Consider the following 24,806-nt stretch of genomic DNA (forward strand, 5'->3'; position numbering starts at 1 on the left):
AGAGGGTTTTCTCCATGGTCGGCCTCAACAAGACCAAAACAAGAAACAGCTTGGCACTGAATGGAACACTTTCGCCAATCATGACAGTCAAAATGGCTGGCCTGAAACCACAGTGTTTCAAATGGGAGCCACCAACCCCCTGTGCTGAAGGCCTCCAAACCTGCCACTAACACTTACAATGAACAACACTAACCGTAATCACACACGCACGCACGCACGCACGCACGCACACACACACACACACACACACACTTGAGAGCCCTGAGGCTTTGAGTTTCAATTCTTAAGAAATGAAACTCATAACATCCTGCTGGTAAGGAAAGTGCCACCCCTCTGTCACGGACATTTAAAGCTGCTGCTGCACATCATCACGCCATCCACACTAGAGAGCTGAAGCTGGAGCGACTGTAACCACAGAGCAACATCAAGACATCTGCTCGACTAAGTCATCTTCAGAAAACGACTGAGAGGAAGAAACAGCAGAAAGATGAGGTGAGTATCTGACTTGCATACGAATGTTTAGACTTTGCTTTTCTAACAACTTGTCTATTCCAGATTTCTGACAATGAAAGCTGCTGAGCGCCGATTATTTTACTGGCTGTATTGACAATACTGGAAAGACAATTTTTGTTCTGAACAGAAAGGTTACCATACCATGAGATAAAACAAAAGGTTAAAATTGACTCTATAAAAGATCGGTAGAATAAAACCATCAGTGTCTTGTCCACATTAAAAGTGTTCATTCTGCGCAGAAAGTAGAGTCTCTGGAGGCCCTTTTTGCAGATTGCAGGGCTTTTCCTAATGTTACATTTTTTAAACATGGATCTGACAGAATGAACACTTATACTAGCGTTAGAAGGGGCAGTGAAGGATGCACTGCACAGGAAACATGACACGTTTCTGCATGGTGGGGTTGTTGAGATAGCAGAAGCGAAGAAAGAGGCCAGACATGAAATCAAGAGGGCTAAGCTCCAATATAAGAATAGGGTGGAGGATAGATTTTATAGTAATGACCTAAAGGCAGTGTGGGATGGCATGAAAACCATGACTGGCCAGGACAACAAGAAAAATGGGTGGATTAACATGGACGGTTTTAAATCACAGACAGAGCTTGCATATGCACTGAATGATTTTTATCTACGTTTTAATGATGAATAGCACTTTCAGTCCACAGCTCCACTGTCCTTGTGACTACTTTACTCTTTTAAGGAGAGGTTTGTAGATGGGGGTAAGAAGGATGGTGTTGTGATCAGAAGAGCCAAGAGAGGGCAGGGAAACCGACTTATATGCACCTTTGACTAAACCATAACACAGGTCAATAGTTTTGTTCAGTCTGGTGGGGCAAGAAATATACTGGTGAAAGTTGCTCAATGATTTCAAGTTACAGTGATTGAAATAACCTGTGACGTTAACGTTTCTGTCAAGCCTCACCGATGTCCCAAAACCGCAGAGCGTTAGATCCGTGTCCAAGTCCGAAGAAGTAAGCCAGGTCTCGGTGAAAGCCATGATGCACGAGTCTCTGAATTTCTCCAGATGAATGACGTTGGCCTGGATCTCGTCGATCTTGTTTCTGATGGATTGGGCATTACAGAGCAGCATCGAGGAGAGGGGTATACGGTGGAGATTCAGACGCTTGAGCCTCTCTCGGACACCACCCCGTCTCCCTCGTTTCCGTACTTTCCCTTTGTTGTTCTTTTTGTTAAAATCATCACGATGACCGGAGATATCCACTGTTAAACAGTCTTCGGTAATTAGGTGCAACAGTGGCTGCTGTCGATACTTTAGATCCAGTAAAAATCCCCGAGAATACTGAATCCGGCCCGTATGCGAGTGGCAGGGATCAAACAAACACTGAGCCACAATCAACAAAGTCCATGTGATGATTAAGAATAAAAACTCCATACCCAGAAGTGTGCGACGAGCAGTGAGCTATAAATCAGGTTGTTTCTGGTCGATTATACACTGACGACATTAGAAAACAGACGAATAAAGACAGACCACTACTGCTAGTCGCAACTCGCCATAGACTAAATGATCAGTCTGCTGGTTCTGGTCCGGAGGCTTTTGAAGCGCCTACCGGAGGGCAGGAGGGTAAACAGTCTGTGGGCAGGGTGGGAGGAGTCTTTAAGGATGCTGTGAGCTTGCCGCAGACAGCGTTTTCTTTGGACGTCCTCAATGGCAGGAAGTGGACACCTTGTGATACGCTGGGCGGTTTTTACCACCCACTGTGGCGCCTTACGGTCTGTGACAGAGCAGTTTCCGTACCAGACTGAGACACTGCTGGTCAGGATGCTCTCGATCACACAGCGGTAGAAGTTCACCAGCACAGCTGAAGACTGGTGGTGTCTCTTCAGTGTCCTCAGGAAAAAGATGCATTGATGAGCCTTCTTAACCAGACTGGAGGTGTTAGTGTTAGATGAATTAACAGCCCCAAGAGCCTTTTTCCAGAAATCCTCAGAAAGGTTGGTTTGTAATTCGATTTCCCAATCAGCCTTGATCTTATTTACCGCAGACTCGTTAGTTGTGAACAGGAGGTCATAAAGGTAGGAAACCTGACCTTTGGGCAAGACTCTTGCCTTGAGTGCCAGATCAATGCCACTGGAGTTTGGAACTTGGAATGCCGGTGAGTAGGTCCTAGCAACATCACGGAGCTGAAAGTATCGAAAAAGGTCGGAGCTATTTAAATTGAATGCAGAACGTAATTGTTCGAAACTGGCAAAAACATCATTAATGTATAAGTCACCCAGACAGCGCAGGCCATTCCTCTCCAAAGATGTAAATCGTGGGTCAATCCTAGCTGGTATAAAAAGGTGATTATTACGTATGGGGGTTCATTCAGTATAAACTGGGGTTAAATGAAGAGGCTAACAGTTTGTTTCAGAAGGCTACGGAGGCACTCAACAAGCTGAGAAAGGCAGATGAGGGTGCTTGGTTAGTGGTGAACTACGGGAACCTGGCCTGGCTGCACCACCACCTGGGAGATCAAGCAGAGAGTCAGGCTTACCTGTCAAAGGTTGATGCCCTGATGGAAAAATACCCATCTCCATCACAGGACGACCTCCATCCAGAGATCTGCGCTGAAAAGGCCTGGACCCTGATGTTCTTCGGAGAGGATAAGAAGCTGGTTGTTGATTACTACGAGAAAGCTGCCAGGATGCAGCCGGACATGGTGGACTGGAACACCAGCTATGTCATATGGTTAAAGAACGCCCAAAACTTCAGTGACCCAATGCTGGACCCTGACCTCTTGGAGAAAATGAGACAAGCCAAGGAACGGGATCCAGAGAACTTGTACCTCGCTGCGCTCTACCTTGACCAACGTGCTGATGAAGGAGAAAACATTCAAGATGAAGTCCGTGAGTTGGCTGGAAATGTGAGCACTCTGTGCTGCAGTGGCAGTGGCATGTGGGCCTTACTAAACCTTTACATAAAATACATATCAGTTGATGAGGCCGTTGATTTGGCAGAGAAAGTTCTGAAAGAACATCCAGATGTGCGTTATCTGAAGAAATTAGTTGCGCTCTGCTACAGAAGGAGGATCGTTTATAAAAGCTGTAGTTCCCCAGAACAAAGCATGATGGACAGAGCAATCGCTCTCCACGAGGAGCTGCTCTCTCTTTACCCTCACTCTTCACTCAAAAGGGAAATAGACCTCGCAACTATCTATGCAAAGTCACATCACAGCAAGGCCAAAGCTGAGCAGATGTTTCAGAAACTGCTCAAAAATGAACCTGCAGAACCTGAAGACAAACAGATGCTATACAACAAATATGCAACTCATTTATACTTTAATCGAAATGACTCCCACAGCTCGATACAGTATCACATGAAGGCAGCAGCAATACCAGAAAAATCCTTCTGCCGTGAGAACAGCATCAGAATCCTGGAGGAGAGTAAAGACAGAGGCATAATGTGCAGAGAAATAGAGGAGTTTCTCAGAAATCTGCAAGAGCCAAGGCAGTACAGATAGGGAGGCAAATTTAGGGGGTACAATTTTGTCCAAGCAAAAAAAAAAAAAAAAATTCTACAAAGGCGTTTTGCTTTCACACGTGGTAATAAAGAGCAACAGAATCCTGGAGAAGAATGAAAAACAGGAGGGGGCCAATTCTGCCAGGGCGTCCAAAAAATAAGGATAAAAACTAACTAACTTCAGTTCTAAACTGAAGAAGGATGGCGCTAGAAATTTAAGCCTCGTCGGATCATAAGCGTCCTATTTCTGCTAAAGCTGCTATCGTTTAGTGCTATCACACTAAACGATTTCATCATTACATTTAAAGAGACACACACACTAAAACGGAGTGTTCTGAGAGAGCTGGTTTATACAGGGTCACAAACATGACATGAATAACAATGTTCACATCCAGCACAAAGATTAAATAGAAAACAAACACTCATTTCTAACATAATATATTCCTTTTAATTATTAGAGTAAGTAATTTGGCAGAAATATTCGAGTTCAACGAACATAAATGGAAGAAATGAGCTCTTTAGACAGATTAACAACTTCACATACGCTTTACTGTCTGGGTTTACAACTAGCACATGCGCCATCTGCTGGTGAACTAAGTATTACAAGATGGCGTCCAAAAAATGATTCATCATGTTGCAGAGTACGATGAATTTATAATCTGCCGCTCTCCTCTCCGAACACACGCACGCTGGCAAACTGATCATGTATGTATGAGTATTTTATTCAGCCATTATACATCTACAATCATTTTTAAACAATACAGACAGTTCAAACACAGTCAACAGACTCTAGAATTACCACAGTGTGTGTGATGACGTCAGGAATGTGGTCAGAGCCGTTGACAGCTTGGTCGGAGGAAGGTTAATGATGATTCATGCTCCGTCGATAAACACATTTTAAAGTATTTTTTTAGTTTGGATGAAATCAAACTGTGGTTTTCAGTTACTGATCATATTCGATTCATCCCGTATCAGTTCTGAGGAGTTTTGAATAATATTCATAAAGTTATTCATTAGTCATGAAAGTTAACGGCTAATGTTCTGACTCTGGCTCTCCTAAATAACACGTTTTTTTTATTTATCAGGGGAGATGTTTGATCCCGGCTCACAACACAATTCATCGGTTTCTGTTAATTTGTCTGTAAATACAGAGCCAGAACACACGAGCTGTCTCCTGAGTCCTTTCCACAACCCAGAACACACGGGGTTACATCAGCAATGCACAAACAGACCGTTATATAACGTAACTTTCTACATAGGGTTGCAAACTGGTTATACTACTGCCTAACAAGTCTGTAATACGGCAGAATGAACATCCCTGCAGACATCATTTATTACAGATTGAGCTGTGTCATTACCGGTGATGTCATCATTGTCTCATGTTTAGCAGCTTTACTTTTGTCTCCAAAAAGTTTGTAACCTTACAAACCGATCTATGTAGCCATTTATCCACGACCTATAGTTGTCATGGTAACAGTTGAATAAACAAACTAGACAACGGGCTGCAGACACTCAGGCTCCATCAAAATCTGGTAATATTACTGTACCTTTTGAGTCTGCGTGGTTCCTCATCTTCTCACAGCGTCTCTGCCGGCTTCCTCACCCTTTGTTTGTCAACAAATGCACATGGTGTCAGAGGGGGAGGCGTGACCGTTTTTATGACACTGCAGTTGCACTCAGTGACCTCCTGATGGCGCCAAAGCGCACCAAAACTGACAACATATTGAGGCTTTGAGTTTTAATTCTTAAGAAAGGAAAGGAAAGTCACATAACATCCTGCTGATAAGGAAAGTGCCACGCCTCTATCACGGACAATTAAAGCTGCTGCTGCACATCACGTCATCCAGACTAGAGAGCTGAAGCTGGAGCGACTGTAACCAGAGAGCACCATCAAGAGGAAACGTCTGCTCGACTAAATCATCTTCAGAAAACGACTGAGAGGAAGAAACAGTAGAAAGATGAGGTGAGTATCTGACTTGCATACGAATGTTTACATGTTTCTAATTTATTAATTCCAAACCCTTTCCTTTTAGTCTTTTTCTTCCCCTTTAGCTTCATTATTTTAGTGTTTCATACGTTTACTTTTCTCACTTTGAGGCTTTTGTGACTTTTTGTTTGTCTGGGGTAAAATAATAATAATACATCTTATTTGTAAGTTTCAATTTCAAGACACTGTACATTTGTTAAAAAGACAGAAGGATCAGAACAGTAAGGACAGACTAACAGACATTACAACATTACACACAAATCATAACTAAAACAACATGAAGGTGCAGCGACAGATATACAGAACACACATCACAATCATAAAAGCTTATTTGGAGAGGTGAGTTTTGATTAGTGATTTGAATGTAGAAGGGTCAGTGCAGTGTTGAATGTGTGTAGGGAGTGAGTTTCCAGAGGGAGGGGGCAGCTATGGAGAAGGTTCTGTCCCCCCAGGTTCGTTGCTTGGTTCTAAGTGGGGGAGACAGGAGGTTGGCTTTTAAAGAATGGAGGCTGCGTGCAGGAGTGTGAGGGTGAACTGTGAGATAGGAGGGGACCTGGTGGTTAAGGGCTTTATGTGTAAGGAGCAGGATTTTGAATTGGATATGATACGGGACAGGGACCCAGTGGAGATATGTAGGACAGGGGTGAGGGGTTCACTGGATTGGGTGTGGGTGAGACGGGGTGCAGCAGAGTTCTGGATGTTTTGGAGTTTATTAAGGACTTTGGATGATCATTTTTAGAAACAGAAGGGTATCAAGTGTATCACATTAAGCTAATATTAATAAAAACAAGTTAAAGATGGATTTTGATAAACTGTTGTCTGTCAGTGAGGTAGGATTTTAACCAGGAAAGAGCAGTGCCAGTGAAGTTGAGTGAGTGTTCTAAGCTGGATAGAAGAATACTGTGGCTGATGGTGTCAGGGGCTGCAGTGAGGCCGAGGATGTTGAGGATGTTGAGGATGTTGAGGAGGTCGTTGGTGACTTTGAGGAGAGCTGTTTCTGTGCTATGAAGCCAGACTGAAATGGTTCAAACAGGTTATTGGAGGAGAGGTGGGATTTGATCTGGGTAGGAGACAACACGTTCCAGTATTTTTGACAGAAAGTAGAGGTTGGAGATGGGGTGGAAGTTTCACATGCCGTCGGTTTTGAGTCCAGGTTTCTTGAGGATGGTGGTGACGGCTGCCAGTTTGAGTGTTTTGGGTATTGAACCAGAGCAGAGGGAGGAGTTGATGATTGAGGTTATGAATGGCGAGATGGCCGGGAGATAGTTTTTGACTATCTCCCGGACTAAGACTTGATGGGATCGGGTCGAGAATACTGGTGGAGGACTTAGGGGTGGTAAATGCAAGTGGTGATGATGGATAGCTCATTTGGGGACACAGGGGAGAACTGAGGTTGGGTGATGAGGCGGGGGGATGCGGGTAGGGATGAAGAGGGGACAGTGTTGAAGCTGCTGTAAATGGTGTCAGTTTTGGATTGGAATAATGAAAGAAAAGCATTGCATTTGTCAACTGTGAAGGAGGAAGAGGTGTTGTCACTGGGTTTGAAGAGTTTGTTTATTGTAGAGAAGAGAGCCTTGGGGTTGGATGAGCCTGAGTGGATTAGGTGTGAGTAATAGGTGGACTGGGCTGTGCTGAGAGCTTCCTTGTATTGTCTGAGGTAGTCAGCTGGCGTTTGTGGGATTTCATTTTATGGAGTTTGAGAGTGTATCAGGGTGCAGAGTGTGTGAATGAGAGAGTTTTAGTTTTAAGTTTAGCCAGTTGATCTAGACAGAAGGAGAGTGTGTTGTTATGGTAAGTGATGAATTCAGAGGGATTATCAAATTGGGGGGGATTTTGCTGGTTATAGAGGCTGATAAAGCTGAGGGGTCGACTGAATTTACATTTCTGAAGGAGATTTTTTGTTTTAGCTTTGGAGTGGGAAGAGGGATGTCAATGTCCATGTTCATAGCCAGATGGTTGGAGATGTTGAGGTTGAGACTTGACAGTTGATGGATTGTGTCCAGTTCAGAATGTGGCCCTGGCTGTGAGTAGGTAAGTTGATTTGCTGTGTGAAGTTGAGGCAGTGAAGTAGGTCCAGGAATTCTTTCGCAGTTTAACATTGTGTGTCATTGATGTGGAAGTCAAAATCCCCAAGGAGCAAAAGAGAAGTTGAAATTGAGCAGAGTTGGGTAAGAGAGTCATAAATAACTGAAAAAAGAAGGGTTTGGTTTGGGGGGGACGACAGATGACAGCAGTGACCAGAGGAGCAGGACCAGAGAGTTTGAAAACAATGTGTTCAAAGGAGTCAACTGCAGGGTTAGGAATGGTGCTAGTTTGAATGTTCTTCCTGTAAACAGCAGCAACACCACCACCCTGTCCATTGGGACGGGGTTTGTCGATGTATGTGTATCCTGTGTTTGTGGTTTAGTTTAGTGAGAAATATTCCATGGCTTTTTGCCAGGTTTCGGTGAGAAAAAGGGAGTCCATTATTGGTGTCGGTTATGAAGTCATGGAGAATGAGGCTTTTATTGTTGAGAGAGCGAGTATTCAAAGGCCAGATTGAGGTTATGATGTGGTCTTTTTGAGTGTGCAGGGTGAGGGACAATTTTAATTTGTGTTTCCTTTTAAGTAATCATCATTACGACTGATTTTTCTGGGGGGTTTATTGAAGAGGTGGAATGTGTAATGGAAAATGTATTGTGCTTGTGTGTTAAAATAAAACTGCGACAGTTGCTGAAATATTGCTGTTCATATCAGACCAAGCCCATATCCTGTTTACCAGAGGCCTCTGCGTAAACCTCTGCACAGGAAGTACATGTTAAGAACAAACAACCCCACTGGTTCAATAGAAGTTGGACGTTGTGTAAAATGATAAGATACAAATTGATTAATTGAAAATAACACATAGACAACTGTTGAAACTGAGACATTTCAATGTTTTCTGGGAAAGTATGATGTGCCCATTTTATATTTTATGCCAGTAACACATTTAAAAAAAAGTTGTGACAGGGTCATGTTTACCACTCTGCAGTAGGCCTGCCCCCCCAACGGATTTACACTGTCGACTGATCGTCAAATGTTTTGTAGTTGTTTTTGCAACATAAGAGATTAACCACGTCATTAAACTGTTTGTCTTGTAGACTTGGAATAACAATTTATTCTATGATGACTTATTTAATTGTTTCTCTCACTTAGGCAAAACAATGGACACCCACCTCTCCCACTGGGAATTGTACAAAAGGGCAGAGGGGAGGGGGCAAAACGGATACATAATACTAACCAAAGACTCAATCTATCAATTTTTATTTGTATAGCGTCAACTCATAACAAGTGTTATCTCGAGATAAGTTCTGGCAGGCCGTCAACCAACAATCTCGAGGAGCCTAAGACAGCTCAAGAGCTCCCAGGAAAGTAGGTGGTTAGTGACTGAGCTTTACAGATAGCTACATGCAGTAATATGATGTACTGTATATGCAGAGAGAGAGAGAGAGAGAGAGAAGAGCTCAAGGTGCCAGTTCCCCCGGTAGTCTAAGCCTATAGCAGCATAAGTAGGAGCTGGTCTACACCAGCACCAGCCCTAATTATAAGATTTATCAAAAAGGAAAGTTTTAAGTCTATTCTTAAATATACAGACTGTGTCTGCCTCCCGGACCCTGATAACTGAAGGCTTTACCTCCCATAGTACACTTAGAGACTGTAGGTACCACTAGCAGGCCTGCATTCTGGGACCGTAATGTTCTCGAGGGGCAGTACGGCACTAGTAGCTCCTTAAGATAAGATGGTGCCTGGCCATTTAGCGCTTTGTAAGTGAGAAGAAGGATCTTGAATTCTATTCTAGACTGTATAGGGAGCCAGTGCAGAGAAGCCAACACAGGAGTAATGTGGTCCCTTTTCCTAGTTCTAGTCAGTACACGAGCTGCAGCGTTCTGGACTAGTTGAAGAGTCTTTAGAGATCCACCATCGCACCCTGACAAAAGAGAATTATAATAATCCAATCTGGAGGTAACAAATGCATGAACTAGTTTTTCTGCATCATTTTGCGACAGGATATTCCTGATCTTGGATATATTACGAAGGTGAAAATAGGCTGTTCTTGAAATTTGCCTGATGTGAGAGCTAAAGGACATATCTTGATCAAATAGAACTCCTAGATTCCTAACAGTGGTGCTAGATGCCAGGCTGATGTCATTAAGGACAGTCACATCACTAGAAAAAGTCTCTCTGAGGTTTTTAGGGCCTAGCACAATAACTTCAGTCTTGTCTGAGTTAAGTAGCAAAACATCCAGGTCATCCAATCCTTAAGGCACGTTTCTAGCTTACATAACTGACTGGTGCCATCGGGCTTCATTGATACATAAAGCTGAGTATCATCTGCATAACAATGAAACTGTATGGAGTGTTTCCTCATAATATTTCCCAGAGGAAGCATATATAATGTAAAGAGAATTGGTCCAAGCACTGAACCTTGTGGCACTCCATGGCTAACTTTGGTGTGCATAGAAGACTCATCATTAACATGTACAAACTGAGATTGGTCTGATAAGTAGAATTCAAACCAACTTAAAGCAGTCCCTGTAATTCCAAGTAAATGTTCAAGTCTGTATAATAGGATCTGATGGTCAATAGAGTAGGTTTTTTGAGTAGAGGTTTGATTACCGTTACTTTAAATGACTGTGGTAGATAGCCTGCCAGTAAAGACATATTGATCATATCTAATATAGAGTTGCTAACGAAGGGAAAGACTTCCTTAAACAGCTTGGTTGGGATGGGGTCTAAAAAACAGGTTGATGGTTTCGACGCAGAAATAAATGAATTTAGCTCTGAAAGGTTGATTGGAAAAAAACAGTCTAGACTAATATCTGGTCCTGGAACTGTCTCTGCCGTATCAGACGTATCTGCACCTGGTAAGGGCAGGAGGTTACCAATTTTGTCTCTGATGTCTCAAATTTTGTTGTTGAAAAAGATCATGAAATCATTACTGCTGAGGGCTAAAGGCTAAAGGCTCAATGGAGCTATGACTCTCTGTCAGCCTGGCTACAGTGCTGAAAAGGTATCTAGGATTGCTTTTGTTTTCCTCGATTAGAGAGGAGTAGTAGGCAGCTCGAGCATGACGTAGAGCCTTCATATATTTTCTATGACTATCCTGCCAGAATAAACGAGATTCTACCGTTTTGGTCGAGCGCCATATTCTTTTTGCGACGATTGTTTCAGAGTACGGGTTTCTGAGTTGAACCATGGAGCTAGTCTCTGCCGTTTGATAACCTTCTGTTTTAGGGGAGCAATCGAATCAAGAGCAATCGAATCAAGAGCAACTCTCAGCGAATCCACTGCACTATCAACAAACTGATCTAGCTGAGAGGGACTAAAGCTATCATAAGAGTTTCCAACTGGGTTGAAACACGGTACTGAATCAAAAGCAGCTGAAATAGCTTCCTTAAATCTAGCTACAGCTCTATCAGATAAACTTCTAGAGAGCACATTTTTATTAAGCAGAGCTAATTCTGGTAGGACAAAGTCGAAAGTAATAAGGAAATGGTCTGATAGAAGAGGATTTTCTAGGAAAACTGTAAGGTTTTGGATTTCAATGCCATAAGCTCAAACAAGATCGAGGGTGTGGTTAAAACGATGAGTAGGTTCGTTTACACCCTGGGTGAAACCAATAGAGTCTAATAATGACATGAAAGCTGTGTTAAGGCTATCATTTTCAACACCCACATGGATATTGAAGTCACCTACAACAATTATTTCATCACTGCTAAGGAGTAAATTTGATAAAAATTCTGCAAATTCAGATAGAAACTCAGAATATGGGCCAGGAGGGCGGTAAACTACAACAACTAGAACTGGCTGAAAGGTTCTTGAGACTGGATGTGAAAGACTAAGAACAAGGCTTTCAAAAGAAGAAAAATTCAGCTTTGGTTGAGGGTTAACTAGAAGATTAGAATTAAAAATAGCTGCTCCTCCACCACCTCGTCCGGTGTCTCGAGGTATATGAGTATTAAAATGACTGGGAGGAGTGGATTCATTTAAACTAACATATTCATCTCGACACAGCCAGGTTTCAGTCAAACAAAGTAAATCAATATGCTGATCTGATATAATTATGAAAGCATAAACGTTGCACCAGCATATTTGACCCTGTTACTCAGACGGCCCAGTGTGTGCAGGTCAGACCACCACAGCAGTCACAATCTACCCACCTGTCAGACCACCGACAAACAAACGTCTTTTAACCGTTTAAAGGTTTACTGAACTCTCCTGATCATAATAATTCATCAAACTGAGTCCCAACGGTTTAAATCCAATAAAAGATTTAATCCAAACACATTAGATCCACATTATGTGTCAAGTGTACCAATCCAACCCTAAAGGTTGGAGCGAGACAAACCGCAGTCCGTTGACTGGTTAAAAGAACCGCCTCTTTTCCGTCTGACAGCAGTAATAAAGGACAAACAGAAAACACGCCAAGTTTAAATATCCCGTAGGTTTCGAGAGTTATTTCAATGCTGTTTTGGATTTTGGAGACTTTGGAGGTGCAGACCACTGACCGGACCGCTAGGTGGAAATGAGGCTTTTGACTTGTGAGCCATTCTGTTGTCAGTGTGCAGAATGCGGTTTGACATTATGCTGCTGCAATAAACAAGGCCTTCCCAGAAAAGAGGTTTTCTATTTAGCAGCATATGTTGCTCCAAAACCTTTATGTATGGTTCAGCATTAATGGAGCCTTGACAGATGTGCAGTTTACCCATGCACCCCCATACCATCACAGGTGCTGTTTTTTTAATCAGAGCGCTGATAACAAGCCAGATGGTCCCTCTCCTATTTAGCTCCGGAGGATGCAGCGTCCATTTTTTCTAAAAAGATTTCAAATTGTGAATTGTCAGACCTCAGGACAGTGTTCCACTTCGACTTAGTCCATTCTAATTGACCTCAGGCCCAAGGAAAGCCAGCAATGTTTCTGGATCTGGTTTATATACAGCTTGCTCTTTGCATGGTGTCACAATTGGAAAACAAGGAGGTGAGGACCCAAGTGCAGAATTAACTAAACTATTTATTTTAACAAAAAGCCAAACAAATACTTACTTCAACAAGTTCAACACAGGGCTCAAAAACAGGGAGCCACCGGGACACTGACATAACATACGCACCGACAAACACATACAATGAACTGCCACAGAAGGGAAGAAACACAGTGACTAAATAGACATGGGGTAATCAGACACAGGTGAGACTAACGACACAGGTGAAGACAATCAGGGCAAATACACTGGGAAACACACAGAGGCAGGAATACAAGAAACACTGAGGACAACTACAAACTAAATCATGAAACACTAAAGACACACAGAACTCAAGAATCTAACAAAACACACTAGAACACAGAGATACACGAGGATAATAAATGACAAAATAAAACAGAAAAAACTGAAGACAAAACTAGGAAACGCACAAGGGAAAAACCAACAACACTAGGGAACATTAACAGACAAGGGAAACAAGTAACACTGGGATGAAACAGGGAAACTCAAATACAAAACCAAATCATGACACATGGTTAGGTTTGCCACCCGTCCCGTAAAATACGGAATCGTCCCGTATTTTACACTTTGATATTGCGTCCCGTTTTGAATCAATACGGGACGCGGTTTGTCCCATATTTCCAAGATGCTTTGAACTCAGCATCATTCAGCCGGCTAGTTCCCGCCTCCTCGGAGTGTCCGTTGGTTTGTTTGGTTCTTTTTTGGCATGAGCAATGAGAGCTTGTCAGTGATTGGGTGAGAGAAAGTCATAGGAGTCAGAAGGAAACATGTCTGCAGGTGTCTCTGATTCCCGCACCGTGCACCATTGAAACGTAAACGGATGCAGAAATACAGACGTGAGTAGAAAGTAATGCCTGGCTTGACAGTGTCAGTGAAAATGAATATAATGTAAAGGAAACTATTGTAGGCCTACTTAATATATTTTCTCCCATGTTTATAAATAGGTTATTCCAGTATAGTTTGGATAGTGTGAATATTTTTCGGTACGTAAAACAAAAAGATGACATTTATTTTAGCCAAATCTGTATTCACAGTTTGTCCTGGGTAAGATATCATCAATACAACATCGATATATCGACAGTAGACACTTAATTAATACAATAAGAAAATAGTTCAAAACCATATTAATAGTATCATTCATGATTTCATAAGAAAACAACAAAAACGAAAGACAGGAGGACAGAATAAATGAATGAAAATACTATTAAATTCGTACTGTTTATTTCATAAAAAAATCATGTGTTACAGCAGTGTCAAAAGCACTTCAATAATACTCTGTTAATGAATTAATGTTAAGTTAATAACTTTATTTGAAGTTTAAGTTAAGTTGTAAATTAGATAGCTAATAGTAATCATCTGCTGAAGTCGTGTTAGGTGCATTTCATTGTGCATACATTACTGTATCTGCCTTTACACTGAAGTTTTGCGTTTTTGTAAATTATTTCAGAAAAAAATGTGTTCATAAAGCACTTAAAACTTAAAGTATGACTCTTATTACTTCATTAAAACCACGTTTTAAATCATGATTCACCATAACTGGTGCCCCACCCCACCGTTGGGGTGGGGCACGCTGCGGGGTGTCCCTTGTTTTTCTGCTTGGAAGGTGGCAACCCTACACATGGTAGAGTTTCAGCTAACGTGTTCACAGACTATGTCTCCTGGAGGTGTTCCTGAGCCCATGCAGTGATGTCCACCAAATAATTTAGTCTGTTTTTTATTTATCTGAGAAGTTTACTTGATTGTCTGACTATATAATAGGGTAATAAAAGTGATTGACAGTTTAGAAGACTAAAGGAGACACTGCGAGACGAGACATAACAAATAAGAACACAAGAGTCAAAACTAGCTGCTGATGTGTTCAAATGTTTGTTTTTGTATTCTCCATCAGTGCTGCTCAGAGTCAAACCACACTGGAGTCCCTGCAGTGCCACTTCACCTGGGACCTGGACCGCAGCAGGCCGAAACTTTTACGTCTCACGCACAAGATGGAGGACTTCAGCACAGAGGAGGGAAATAGATGGCTGGGCCACATTTACAACCTGTGGGGGTTCATTCAGTATAAGCTGGGGTTAAATGAAGAGGCGAGGAACTTGTTTCAGAAGGCTGCAGAGACCCTCAACAAGATTAGAAATGCAGATGAGGGTCCTTGGTTAGTGGTGAACTACGGGAACCTGGCCTGGCTGCACCACCACCTGGGAGATCTAGAGGAGAGTCAGGCTTACCTGTCAAAGGTTGATGCCCTGATGGAAAAATACCCATCTCCATCCCAGGATGACCTCAATCCAGAGATATACGCTGAAAAGGCCTGGACCCTGATGTTCTTGGGAGAGGATAAGAAGCTGGTTGTTGATTACTACGAGAAAGCTGCCAGGATGCAGCCGGACATGGTGGATTGGAACACCAGCTATGTCATATGGTTAAAGAACGCCCAAAACTTCAGTGACCCAATGCTGGACCCTGACCTCTTGGAGAAAATGAGACAAGCCAAGGAACGGGATCCAGAGAACTTGTGCCTCGCTGCACTCTACCTTGAACAACGTGCTGATGAAGGAGAAAACATTGAAGATGAAGTCCGTGAGTTGGCTGAAAAGGTGAGCACTCTGTGCTGCAGTAACAGTGGCATGTGGGCCTTACTAAACCTTTACATAGAACACATATCTGTTGATGAGGCTGTTGATGAGGCCGTTGCTTTGGCAGAGAAAATTCTGAAAGAACATCCAGATGTGCGTTATCTGAAGAAATTTGTTGCGCTCTGCTACAGATGGAGGATCGTTTATAAAAGGAGAGATTACCCTGATCCAGAACAAAGCATGATGGACACAGCAATCGCTCTCCACGAGGAGCTGCTCTCTCTTTACCCTCACTCTTCACTCAAAAGGGAAATAGACCTCGCAACTATCTATGCAAAGTCACATCACAGCAAGGCCAAAGCTGAGCAGATATTTCATAGACTGCTCAAAAATGAACCTGCAGAACCTGAAGACAAACAGATGCTTTACAACATATATGCAAATTACTTAGCCTGTGATCGAAAAGCCTACCACAGGTCGACACAGTATCACATGAAGGCAGCAGCAATACCTGAAAAATCTTCCTTCCGTAAGAAAAGCATCAGAACCCTGGAGAAGAATAAAGACAGAGAAATTGAGGAGTTTCTCAGAAACCTGCAAGAGCCAAGGCAATAAAGATAGGGAGGCAAATTTAGGGGGAACAATTTAGTCCAAGCAAAAAAAAACAACAACTAATTTCTATGAAGGCGTATTGCTTTCACGTGGTAATAAAGAGCAACAGAATCCTGAAGAAGAATGAAAAACAGGAGGGGGGCAATTCTGCCAGGGTGTCCAAAAAATAAGGATAAAAACTAACTAAAAACGAATTTCTTGTCATTCAAAACTATTTGAAAAAAAGTTAAAGGAAGGTTTATTTTTATTATTTTATTAGCTATTTTTATTTTTGGGCTTTCATTCATTTATTTAGAGATAGGACAGTGGATAGAGTTAGAAACAGGGGAGAGAGAGGGAGAGAGTTGGGAACGACTTACTAATTCAGGAAAGGAAAGTCACATAACATCATGCTGATAAGGAAAGTGTCACGCCTCTATCTCGGACATTTAAAGCTGCTGCTGCACATCACGTCATCCACACTAGAGAGCTAAACCTGGAGCGACTGTAACCAGAGAGCAACATCAAGAGGAAACATCTGCTCGACTAAGTCATCTTAAGAAAACGACTGAGAGGAAGAAACAGTAGAAAGATGAGGTGAGTATCTGACTTGCATACGAATGTTTACATGTTTCTAATTTATGAATTCCAAACCATTTCCTATTCGTCTTTTTCTTCCCCTTTAGCTTCATTATTTTAGTGTTTCATAAGTTTACTTTTCTCACTTTGAGGCTTTTGTGACTTTTTGTTTGTCTGGGGTAAAATAATAATAATACATTTTATTTAAGACAGAGAAATTGAGGAGTTTCTCAGAAACCTGCAAGAGCCGAGGCAGTAAAGATAGGGAGGCAAATTTATGGGGAACAATTTAGTCCAAGCAAAAGAAAACATCTAATTTCTATGAAGGCGTATTGCTTTCACGTGGTAATAAAGAGCAACAGAATCCTGAAGAAGAATGAGAAACAGGAGGGGGCCAATTCTGCCAGGGCATCCAAAAAATAAGGATAAAAACTAACTAAAAACGAATTTCTTGCCATTCAAAACTACTTAAAATAAAATAAAGGAAGGTTTAATTTTATTATTTTATTAGTTATTTTTATTTTTGGGCTTTTATTCATTTATTTAGAGATAGGACAGTGGATAGAGTTAGAAACAGGGGAGAGAGAAAGACAGAGAGAGAGTTTGGAACGACTTACTAATTCAGGACGGAGGTCCCTTCATGACATCACAAAGGGCAGTAGCCCCTCCCCCAGGTGGGTGACACTCCCACAGCTGGGTGTTTGTTCTGCCCTCTCAGTCTGCCTTCTCACCGTAAACAATAGGACATGGAGCGAGAAAGACTGGAGTACACCCAAGCCCTTCCAGAGAGGGGGCGTGGTCAGACACAGCTCATTTACATATTTAAAGCTACAGACACAGAAACAGCCTGTTCTAAGCAGGGCTGAAATAGAGGGGTTTATAGGCATGATCAAATACAGGATCAGAGTGGATTTAGAACAAGAAACTTCACACAGATGTTTTGAGAAGCTCTGAGACTTATTTAAACTGGTTGAAGAGGAGGAGGATATGTGACCTTTAATTCTTACACCATAGCTCCTGGTAGGTGTGACGTCCTTTGTAAATACAAAGTTGTCATGGTGAATACTTAATGAAGAAATATATGAATTTTGATTATTATGTATTTTGCTTCTGTTGTGTTTTTTCAATGCTGTATTTTCAGTTTTTAGAATTAATGGATTTTATAAGAATGTGCTTCACTTTGGATATTTAAAGTCCTCATTGTTCATGTGAAAATGTATTTGCTGTGTGACCTGAAAATTATATATTAAGATGCTCCTGTTTGCTCAAGCTGTGTTTAAGTTTTATACCACTAAATGAACAATGTGCACACCAAGAAATCGTCTTGAAGTTGTTTGTTTCAGTGATTTCACCTTCTTCAGTTCTAAACTATCGGGAGGACGGAGCTAGAAATTTAAGCCTTGTCGGATCATAAGTGTCCTAATTCTGCTAAAGCCTATCACACTAAACGATTTTTAAAATCCTGAAGGGGACATATTATTAAAAAGCCAATGGGGGGGGGGGGGGGTTATTGCATTTAAAGAGACACACACACCAAAACGGAGCGTTCTGAGAGAGCTGGCTTGTACAGGGTCACAAACATGACATGAATAACAATGTTCACATCCAGCACAAAGATTAAATAGAAAACAAACACTCTTTTCTAACATATTGTATTCCTTTTAATTATTAGAGCAAGTAATTTGGCAGAAATGTTCGAGTTCAACAAACATAACTGGAAGAAATTAGCTCTTTAGACAGATTAACAACTTCACATACTCTTTCCTGCCTGGGTTTACAAGCAGCACAGGCGCCATCTGCTGGTAAACTAAGAGTATTTAAAGCATTTCTATTTGGTCTTGTCTCAGGTATCAGACTGGGTGTCATGAACGGGTGTGGAAAATCAGGAATTGGACCCAAGTGGAAAATGAAAAATGAAAAATATTTATTTAAACAAAAACTTACTTTCTTGAAAAGACGAAATGTAATAAAGGTAGCCACGAGGAATCACTGGGAGCACAAGGAAAAGTAACATCTGACATAACTACAAACACCACCGACAAACGACATACAACAACAACCTGACACAGAGGGCAAGAAACACAGAGACTAAATAGACAAAGGGTAATCAGACAAAGGTGAGACTAACGACACAGGAAAAGACAATGAGGGCAATCAACACTGGAGGGAAACACACAGAGGCAGGACAAGAAACACTGAGGACAACTATGACAAATACATGAAACACTGAAGTAACTGTTAAACATCAAGACACACCAGAACAGAGAGGGACACAAGGATTTGAAATTACAAAATAACACAGGAAACACTGAAGACCAAACTAGGAAACACACAAGGGGAAAACCAGCAACACTAGGGAAGAACAGGAGAAATCAAAACATGGAAACCCAAACGCCAAAACACAAAACCAAACAAGACCCCAAATCATGACACTGGGTGGACTCCAGATTTTCAATCAAGACCTGTCAAGACCACCACTGAGTTTTTCCACATCATTACTGTGATTAGAAGGACAGTGCCTCTTTCTAAAAGATTAAATAACTTCAATTCATTTGAAGGTTGATTTTTATCCCTCGGTTACGTCCACAACTTTCCCGGTGTTACGGTCTAAGTGAGTCACACGCCCCCTCAACATAAGATGATGATTTCGTAGTGATGTCTATGGTCTTGGTCTTGTCTCGGTCTAGCCCCACCTTGGTCTAGGTCTTGGCTCGGTTTTGACCTGCCTAGGTCTAGGTCTTGTCTCAGTCTCGCCCTGCCTTGGTCTTGGTCTTCATTGGTCTAGACCCCTAAATGTCTCAGTCTTGTCTTGAACTCGGAGCACTCTGGTCTCGGTTTGTGTGGTCTTGACTACAGCACTACTAGGGAATCTAGCAAAAAAGTGATTACAGCAATACATCAATTCTTTGAGGAGGAACTTTTTCCTCCTTGAATAAATTGCAGGGAAACTGAGGACTTAAGTTTCTATTCTCAAGAAAGGAGAGTCAGATAACATCCTGCTGATAAAGAAAGGTGGATTTACGACTTCCAAAGTGTCACGCCTCTGTCACGGACATTTAAAGCTGCTACTGCACATCATCACGTCATCCACACCAGAGAGCTGAAGCTGGAGCGACTGTAACCAGAGAGCAACATCAAGAGGAAACATCTGCTCGACTAAGTCATCTTCAGAAAACGACTGAGAGGAAGAAACAGTAGAAAGATGAGGTGAGTATCTGACTTGCATACAAATGTTTACATGTTTCTAATTTATTAATTCCAAACCCTTTCCTTTTAGTCTTTTTCTTCCCTTTAGCTTCATTATTTTAGTGTTTCATATGTTTACTTTTCTCAATTTGAGGCTTTTGTGACATTTTGTTTGTCTGGGGTCAAAATTTAGATTTTAGGGGTGCTGGTGGCGCAGTGGTTAGTGCGCGCCCCCCATGTATGGAGGCTATAGTCCTCTAAGCGGGAGTCCCAGGTTCGATCCCGCACTGTGGACCCTTTCCCGCATGTCGTTCCCCACTCTCTCTCTCTCTCTCTCTCTCTCTCTCTCTGATTTCTAATTCTATCCACTCTCCTATCTCTCCATTAAAAGGCACAAAAAGCCCAAAAATAAACTTAAAAAAATGATGATTTTAAAAAATTTGATTTTTATTTGTGTTTCCTTTTAAGGAATCAATATTATGACTAATTGTTTTTTTGTTTATTTTTTAAGAGGTGGAATTATAATTATATATTTACCTTCAGTAAAATAAGGATTACCATGGAATTTAAATACTCTGCTGTTTAATAAAAACATACTAAAGGTACAAGGAAGTAAGGTATCAGCTGCAGCAGTAGGAAGGTTCAAGGTTCATAAATTTAATTGCACACAATCGGGTTGCACATTAACTTTTCAATTGCTGGTCCTTCAGGCAATAAAAACATCAAGTATATATACGTAAATTACTTTATAAAGGAAGAATACATTTTAAGAAGAAGTACATGTTAACAACAAAGAACCCCACACGTTCAATAGAAGTTGGGACGTTGTGTAAAATGTAAAGATAAAGACTAATTCATTAAAAATAGCACAAAGACAACATGCCAACTGTTAAAGCTGAGACATTTAATGTTTTTTGGAAAACTATGACCATTTAATATTTTATGCCAGTAACACATTTCAAAAAAAGTTGGGACAGGGTCATTAATACCACTCTGCAGTAGGCCTGTCCCCCCAAAGGATTTAGCCAGGCTCTCCTTGGTCTTATTTTACACTCCAAATATTTTCACTGCAAGGTGACGAGTCACGATTACAGGTAGGGCAGTTTATTGCTCTATTTCCACCATCATCAATTGTTGTCTTTTCCACCATCAAAAGTTGGGAACGGTACCAAATAACGGATCTGTAACATCCTACTTTTTTGGTACCCTTCTGTTGGGGTACCATACGTACCGATAAGATAGGATCTAGACACACCGCCGTCCACTGATTGGTTAAAAGAACCATCACTTCCCGTGCGACAGCGGTAATAAAAGACAAAAACAAAAGTTTAATCTAACTTTTGTGAATCCAGAGATGTGATGTCTCCTGGAAACTGTTCCTGAGCCCATGCAGTGATGTCAAATAATTTAGTGTGTTTTTCATTTATCTGAGAAGTTTACTTAGTTAGCTGACGATACAAAAAGGGGAATAAAGGCATGATTGACAGCTCAGGTTGACAAACGAGGCTCCTCCGTTGCTGTGTACATCGGATTTGAAGAGTAGAGGAGAAACTACAAACATAAATACAGTCATCAAGTAGCAGAACATACATGTGCGCTGCTAGATGTCAGCAGGATGAACAGGCAGTGGCTGGGATGGTGTGTGTCATTATTGATAAGTTGTAAGATATAGACCTGCTTACATAGCACACTTCAAAGCATATCCAAATTAGCTGCTGATGTGTTTAAATGTTTGTTTTTTGATTCTCCATCAGTGGTGCTCAGAGTCAAACCACACTGGAGTCCCTGCAGTGCCACTTCACCTGGGACCTGGACCGCAGCAGGCCAAAACTGTTACGCCTCACGCAGAAGATGGAGGACTTCAGCACAGAGAAGGGAAATAGAAAGCTGGGCCACATTTACAACCTGTGGGGGTTCATTCAGTATAAGCTGGGGTTAAATGAAGAGGCTAACAGTTTGTTCCAGAAGGCTGCAGAGACCCTCAACAAGCTGAGAGATGCAGATGAGGGTCCTTGGTTAGTGGTGAATTACGGGAACCTGGCCTGGCTGCACCACCACCTGGGAGATCTAGAGGAGAGTCAGGCTTACCTGTCAAAGGTTGATGCCCTGATGGAAAAATACCCATCTCCATCCCAGGACGACCTCCATCCAGAGATATACGCTGAAAAGGCCTGGACCCTGATGTTTTTGGGAGAGGATAAGAAGCTGATTGTTGATTACTACGAGAAAGCTGCCAGGATGCAGCCGGACATGGTGGATTGGAACACCAGCTATGTCATATGGTTAAAGAACGCCCAAAACTTCAGTGACACAAGGCTGGACCCTGACCTCTTGGAGAAAATGAGACAAGCCAAGGAACGGGATCCAGAGAACTTGTACCTCGCTGCGCTCTACCTTGAACAACGTGCTGATGAAGGAGAAAACATTCGAGATGAAGTCCGTGAGTTGGCTGGAAATGTGAGCACTCTGTGCTGCAGTAGCAGTGGCATGTGGGCCTTACTAAACCTTTACATAAAATACATATCAGTTGATGAGGCCATTGATTTGGCAGAGAAAGTTCTGAAAGAACATCCAGATGTGTGTTATCTGAAGAGATGTGTTGCGTTCTGCTACAGATGGAGGATCGTTTATAAAAGCAGTAGTTCCCCAGAACAAAGCATGATGGACAGAGCAATCGCTCTCCACGAGGAGCTGCTCTCTCTTTACCCTCACTCTTCACTCAAAAAGGAAACAGACCTCGCAACTATCTATGCAAAGTCACATCACAGCAAGGCCAAAGCTGAGCAGATATTTCAGAAACTGCTCAAAAATGAACCTGCAGAACCTGAAGACAAACAGATGCTATACAACAAATATGCAAATCATTTATACTTTAATCTAAATGACTCCCACAGGTCGACACAGTATCACATGAAGGCAGCAGCAATACCAGAAAAATCCTTCAACCGTGAGAACAGCATCAGAATCCTGGAGAAGACTAAATACCGAGGCATAATGTGCAGAGAAATAGAGGAGTTTCTCAGAAATCTGCAAGAGCCAAGGCAGTAAAGATAGGGAGGCAAATTTAGGGGGTACAATTTTGTCCAAGCAAAAAAATAATAATAATAATTTCTACAAAGGCGTTTTGCTTTCACACGTGGTAATAAAGAGCAACAGAATCCTGGAGAAGAATGAAAAACAGGAGGGGGCCAATTCTGCCAGGGCGTCCAAAAAATAAGGATAAAAACTAACTAAAAACTAATTTCTTGCCATACAAAACTATTTGAAATAAATTAAAGGAAGGTTTACTTTTATTATTTTCTCTTTTAAGTCTCACATTCAACAATAGGTTAAAAAAAACTCAAGTTAAAATTAGGATTTTATTTTAGAATTAAGTCTTGCTTTTCATTTAAGGCCAAAAAAACACTTGTTGCTGCCATTTTTATGTCAGTGCTAAACTATGGCGATGCTCTTTACATGCACGCATCCTGGCAAAGCCTACATGCGTTGGATACTGTCTACCATGGGGCACTGAGGTTTATCACCAATCTAAAAGCCCTTACTCACCACTGCTCCTTGTATGCTCGGGTTGGTTGGACTGCCTTGTCTGCACGTAGACTAAATCACTGGCATATTTTTATTTATAAGGTTATTCTCGGTCTGCTTCCATCCTACCTACAGAGCTACATATAAAGTAATGGAAGTTACCATCTTCACCTTCTTACCATCCCTAAAGCCCGTACGGAATTAGGAAAAAGGGCGTTCAAGTATGCTGCTCCCTCTTCTTGGAATCGGTTGCAAGATACTTTAAATCTTCGGGAGCTGGTTTCCTTGAATGTTTTTAAAGGTGGTCTTAATGATCTGGAGGCAGAAATATCTGACTGTAGATGTTTTAACGAACTCGTATTGTCCTTTTTGATCGCTTTGTTGCTCATGACTTATGACAGATTCTGGTGAACTGGTTCTTTTTGTGATTCCTGTATTTATGTTCATTGTTGTTAAGTGTTTTATGTCTGAAATCCTGTAATTGTGCTGCTGCCTGTCTTGGCCAGGATGCTCTTGTAAAAGAGATTTTTAATCTCAATGAGACTTTTTCCTGGTTAAAAAAAATATATATATATATTTTCTTAATTATTTTTTATTTTTGGGCTTTTATGCGTTTATTTAGAGATAGGACAGTAAATAGAGTTAGAAACAGGGGAGAGAGAGAGAGCGAGAGAGTTGGGAATGACTTACTAATTCAGGACGGAGTTCCCTTCATGACATCATAAAGGGCAGTAGCCCCTCCCCCAGGTGGGTGACACTCCCACAGCTAGGTGTTTGTTCTGCCCTCTGAGTCTGCCTTCTCACCGTAAACAATAGGACATGGAGCGAGAAAGACCAAGTACACCCAAGCCCTTCCAGAGACAGGGCGTGGTCGGACACAGCTCATTTACATATTTAAAGGTACAGACACAGAAACAGTCTGTTCTGAGCAGGGCTGAAATAGAGGGGTTTATAGGCATGATCAAATACAGGATCAGAGTGGATTCAGAACAAGAAACTTCACACATGTTTTTGGAAGTTCTGAGAATTTTTTTAACTGGTTGAAGAGGAGGAGACTATGTGACCTTTAAATCTTACACCCTAGCTCCTGGTAGGTGTGACGTCCTCTGTAAAACACGGTCGTCATGGTGAATACTTAATGAAGAAATGTGTGAATTGTGATTATCATGTATTTTGCTTCTGTTGTGTTTTTTCAATGCTGTATTTTCAGATTTTAGAATTAATGGATTTTATATGAATGTGCTTCGCTTCAGAAATTTAAAGTCCTCATTGTTCATGTGAAAATGTATTTTCTGTGACATGAAAATTATATATTAAGATGCTCCTGTTTGCTCAAGCTGTGTTTAAGCTTCATACCAATAAATGAACAGTGTGCACACC

General features: G+C 41.6%; 3 protein-coding genes across 3 annotated transcripts; all 3 read left to right on the forward strand.

Moving 5' to 3' along the window:
- Positions 1 to 375: 375 nt before the first annotated feature.
- Positions 376 to 16,791, forward strand: LOC110000738 (interferon-induced protein with tetratricopeptide repeats 1-like). Its single transcript, XM_065955573.1, has 2 exons — positions 376 to 492; positions 14,864 to 16,791. Exons 1-2 carry the CDS (start codon positions 488 to 490, stop codon positions 16,158 to 16,160), a joined length of 1,302 nt encoding a protein of 433 aa, XP_065811645.1. The 5' UTR covers positions 376 to 487; the 3' UTR covers positions 16,161 to 16,791.
- LOC136179441 (interferon-induced protein with tetratricopeptide repeats 1-like) lies at positions 2,618 to 3,970 on the forward strand. The gene is made up of 2 exons (XM_065956260.1): positions 2,618 to 2,623; positions 2,840 to 3,970. The coding sequence occupies exons 1-2, from the start codon at positions 2,618 to 2,620 to the stop codon at positions 3,968 to 3,970; spliced, it is 1,137 nt and encodes a 378-aa protein (XP_065812332.1).
- A 1,799-nt stretch (positions 16,792 to 18,590) lies between the features above and the next one.
- Positions 18,591 to 24,806, forward strand: LOC110006161 (interferon-induced protein with tetratricopeptide repeats 1-like). The gene is made up of 2 exons (XM_065955574.1): positions 18,591 to 19,922; positions 21,656 to 24,806. The coding sequence occupies exons 1-2, from the start codon at positions 19,918 to 19,920 to the stop codon at positions 22,947 to 22,949; spliced, it is 1,299 nt and encodes a 432-aa protein (XP_065811646.1). The 5' UTR covers positions 18,591 to 19,917; the 3' UTR covers positions 22,950 to 24,806.

The sequence above is a fragment of the Labrus bergylta genome, chromosome 6 (genome assembly GCF_963930695.1).
Source record: "Labrus bergylta chromosome 6, fLabBer1.1, whole genome shotgun sequence".
In the NCBI taxonomy this organism is placed as follows: Eukaryota; Metazoa; Chordata; class Actinopteri; order Labriformes; family Labridae; genus Labrus; species Labrus bergylta.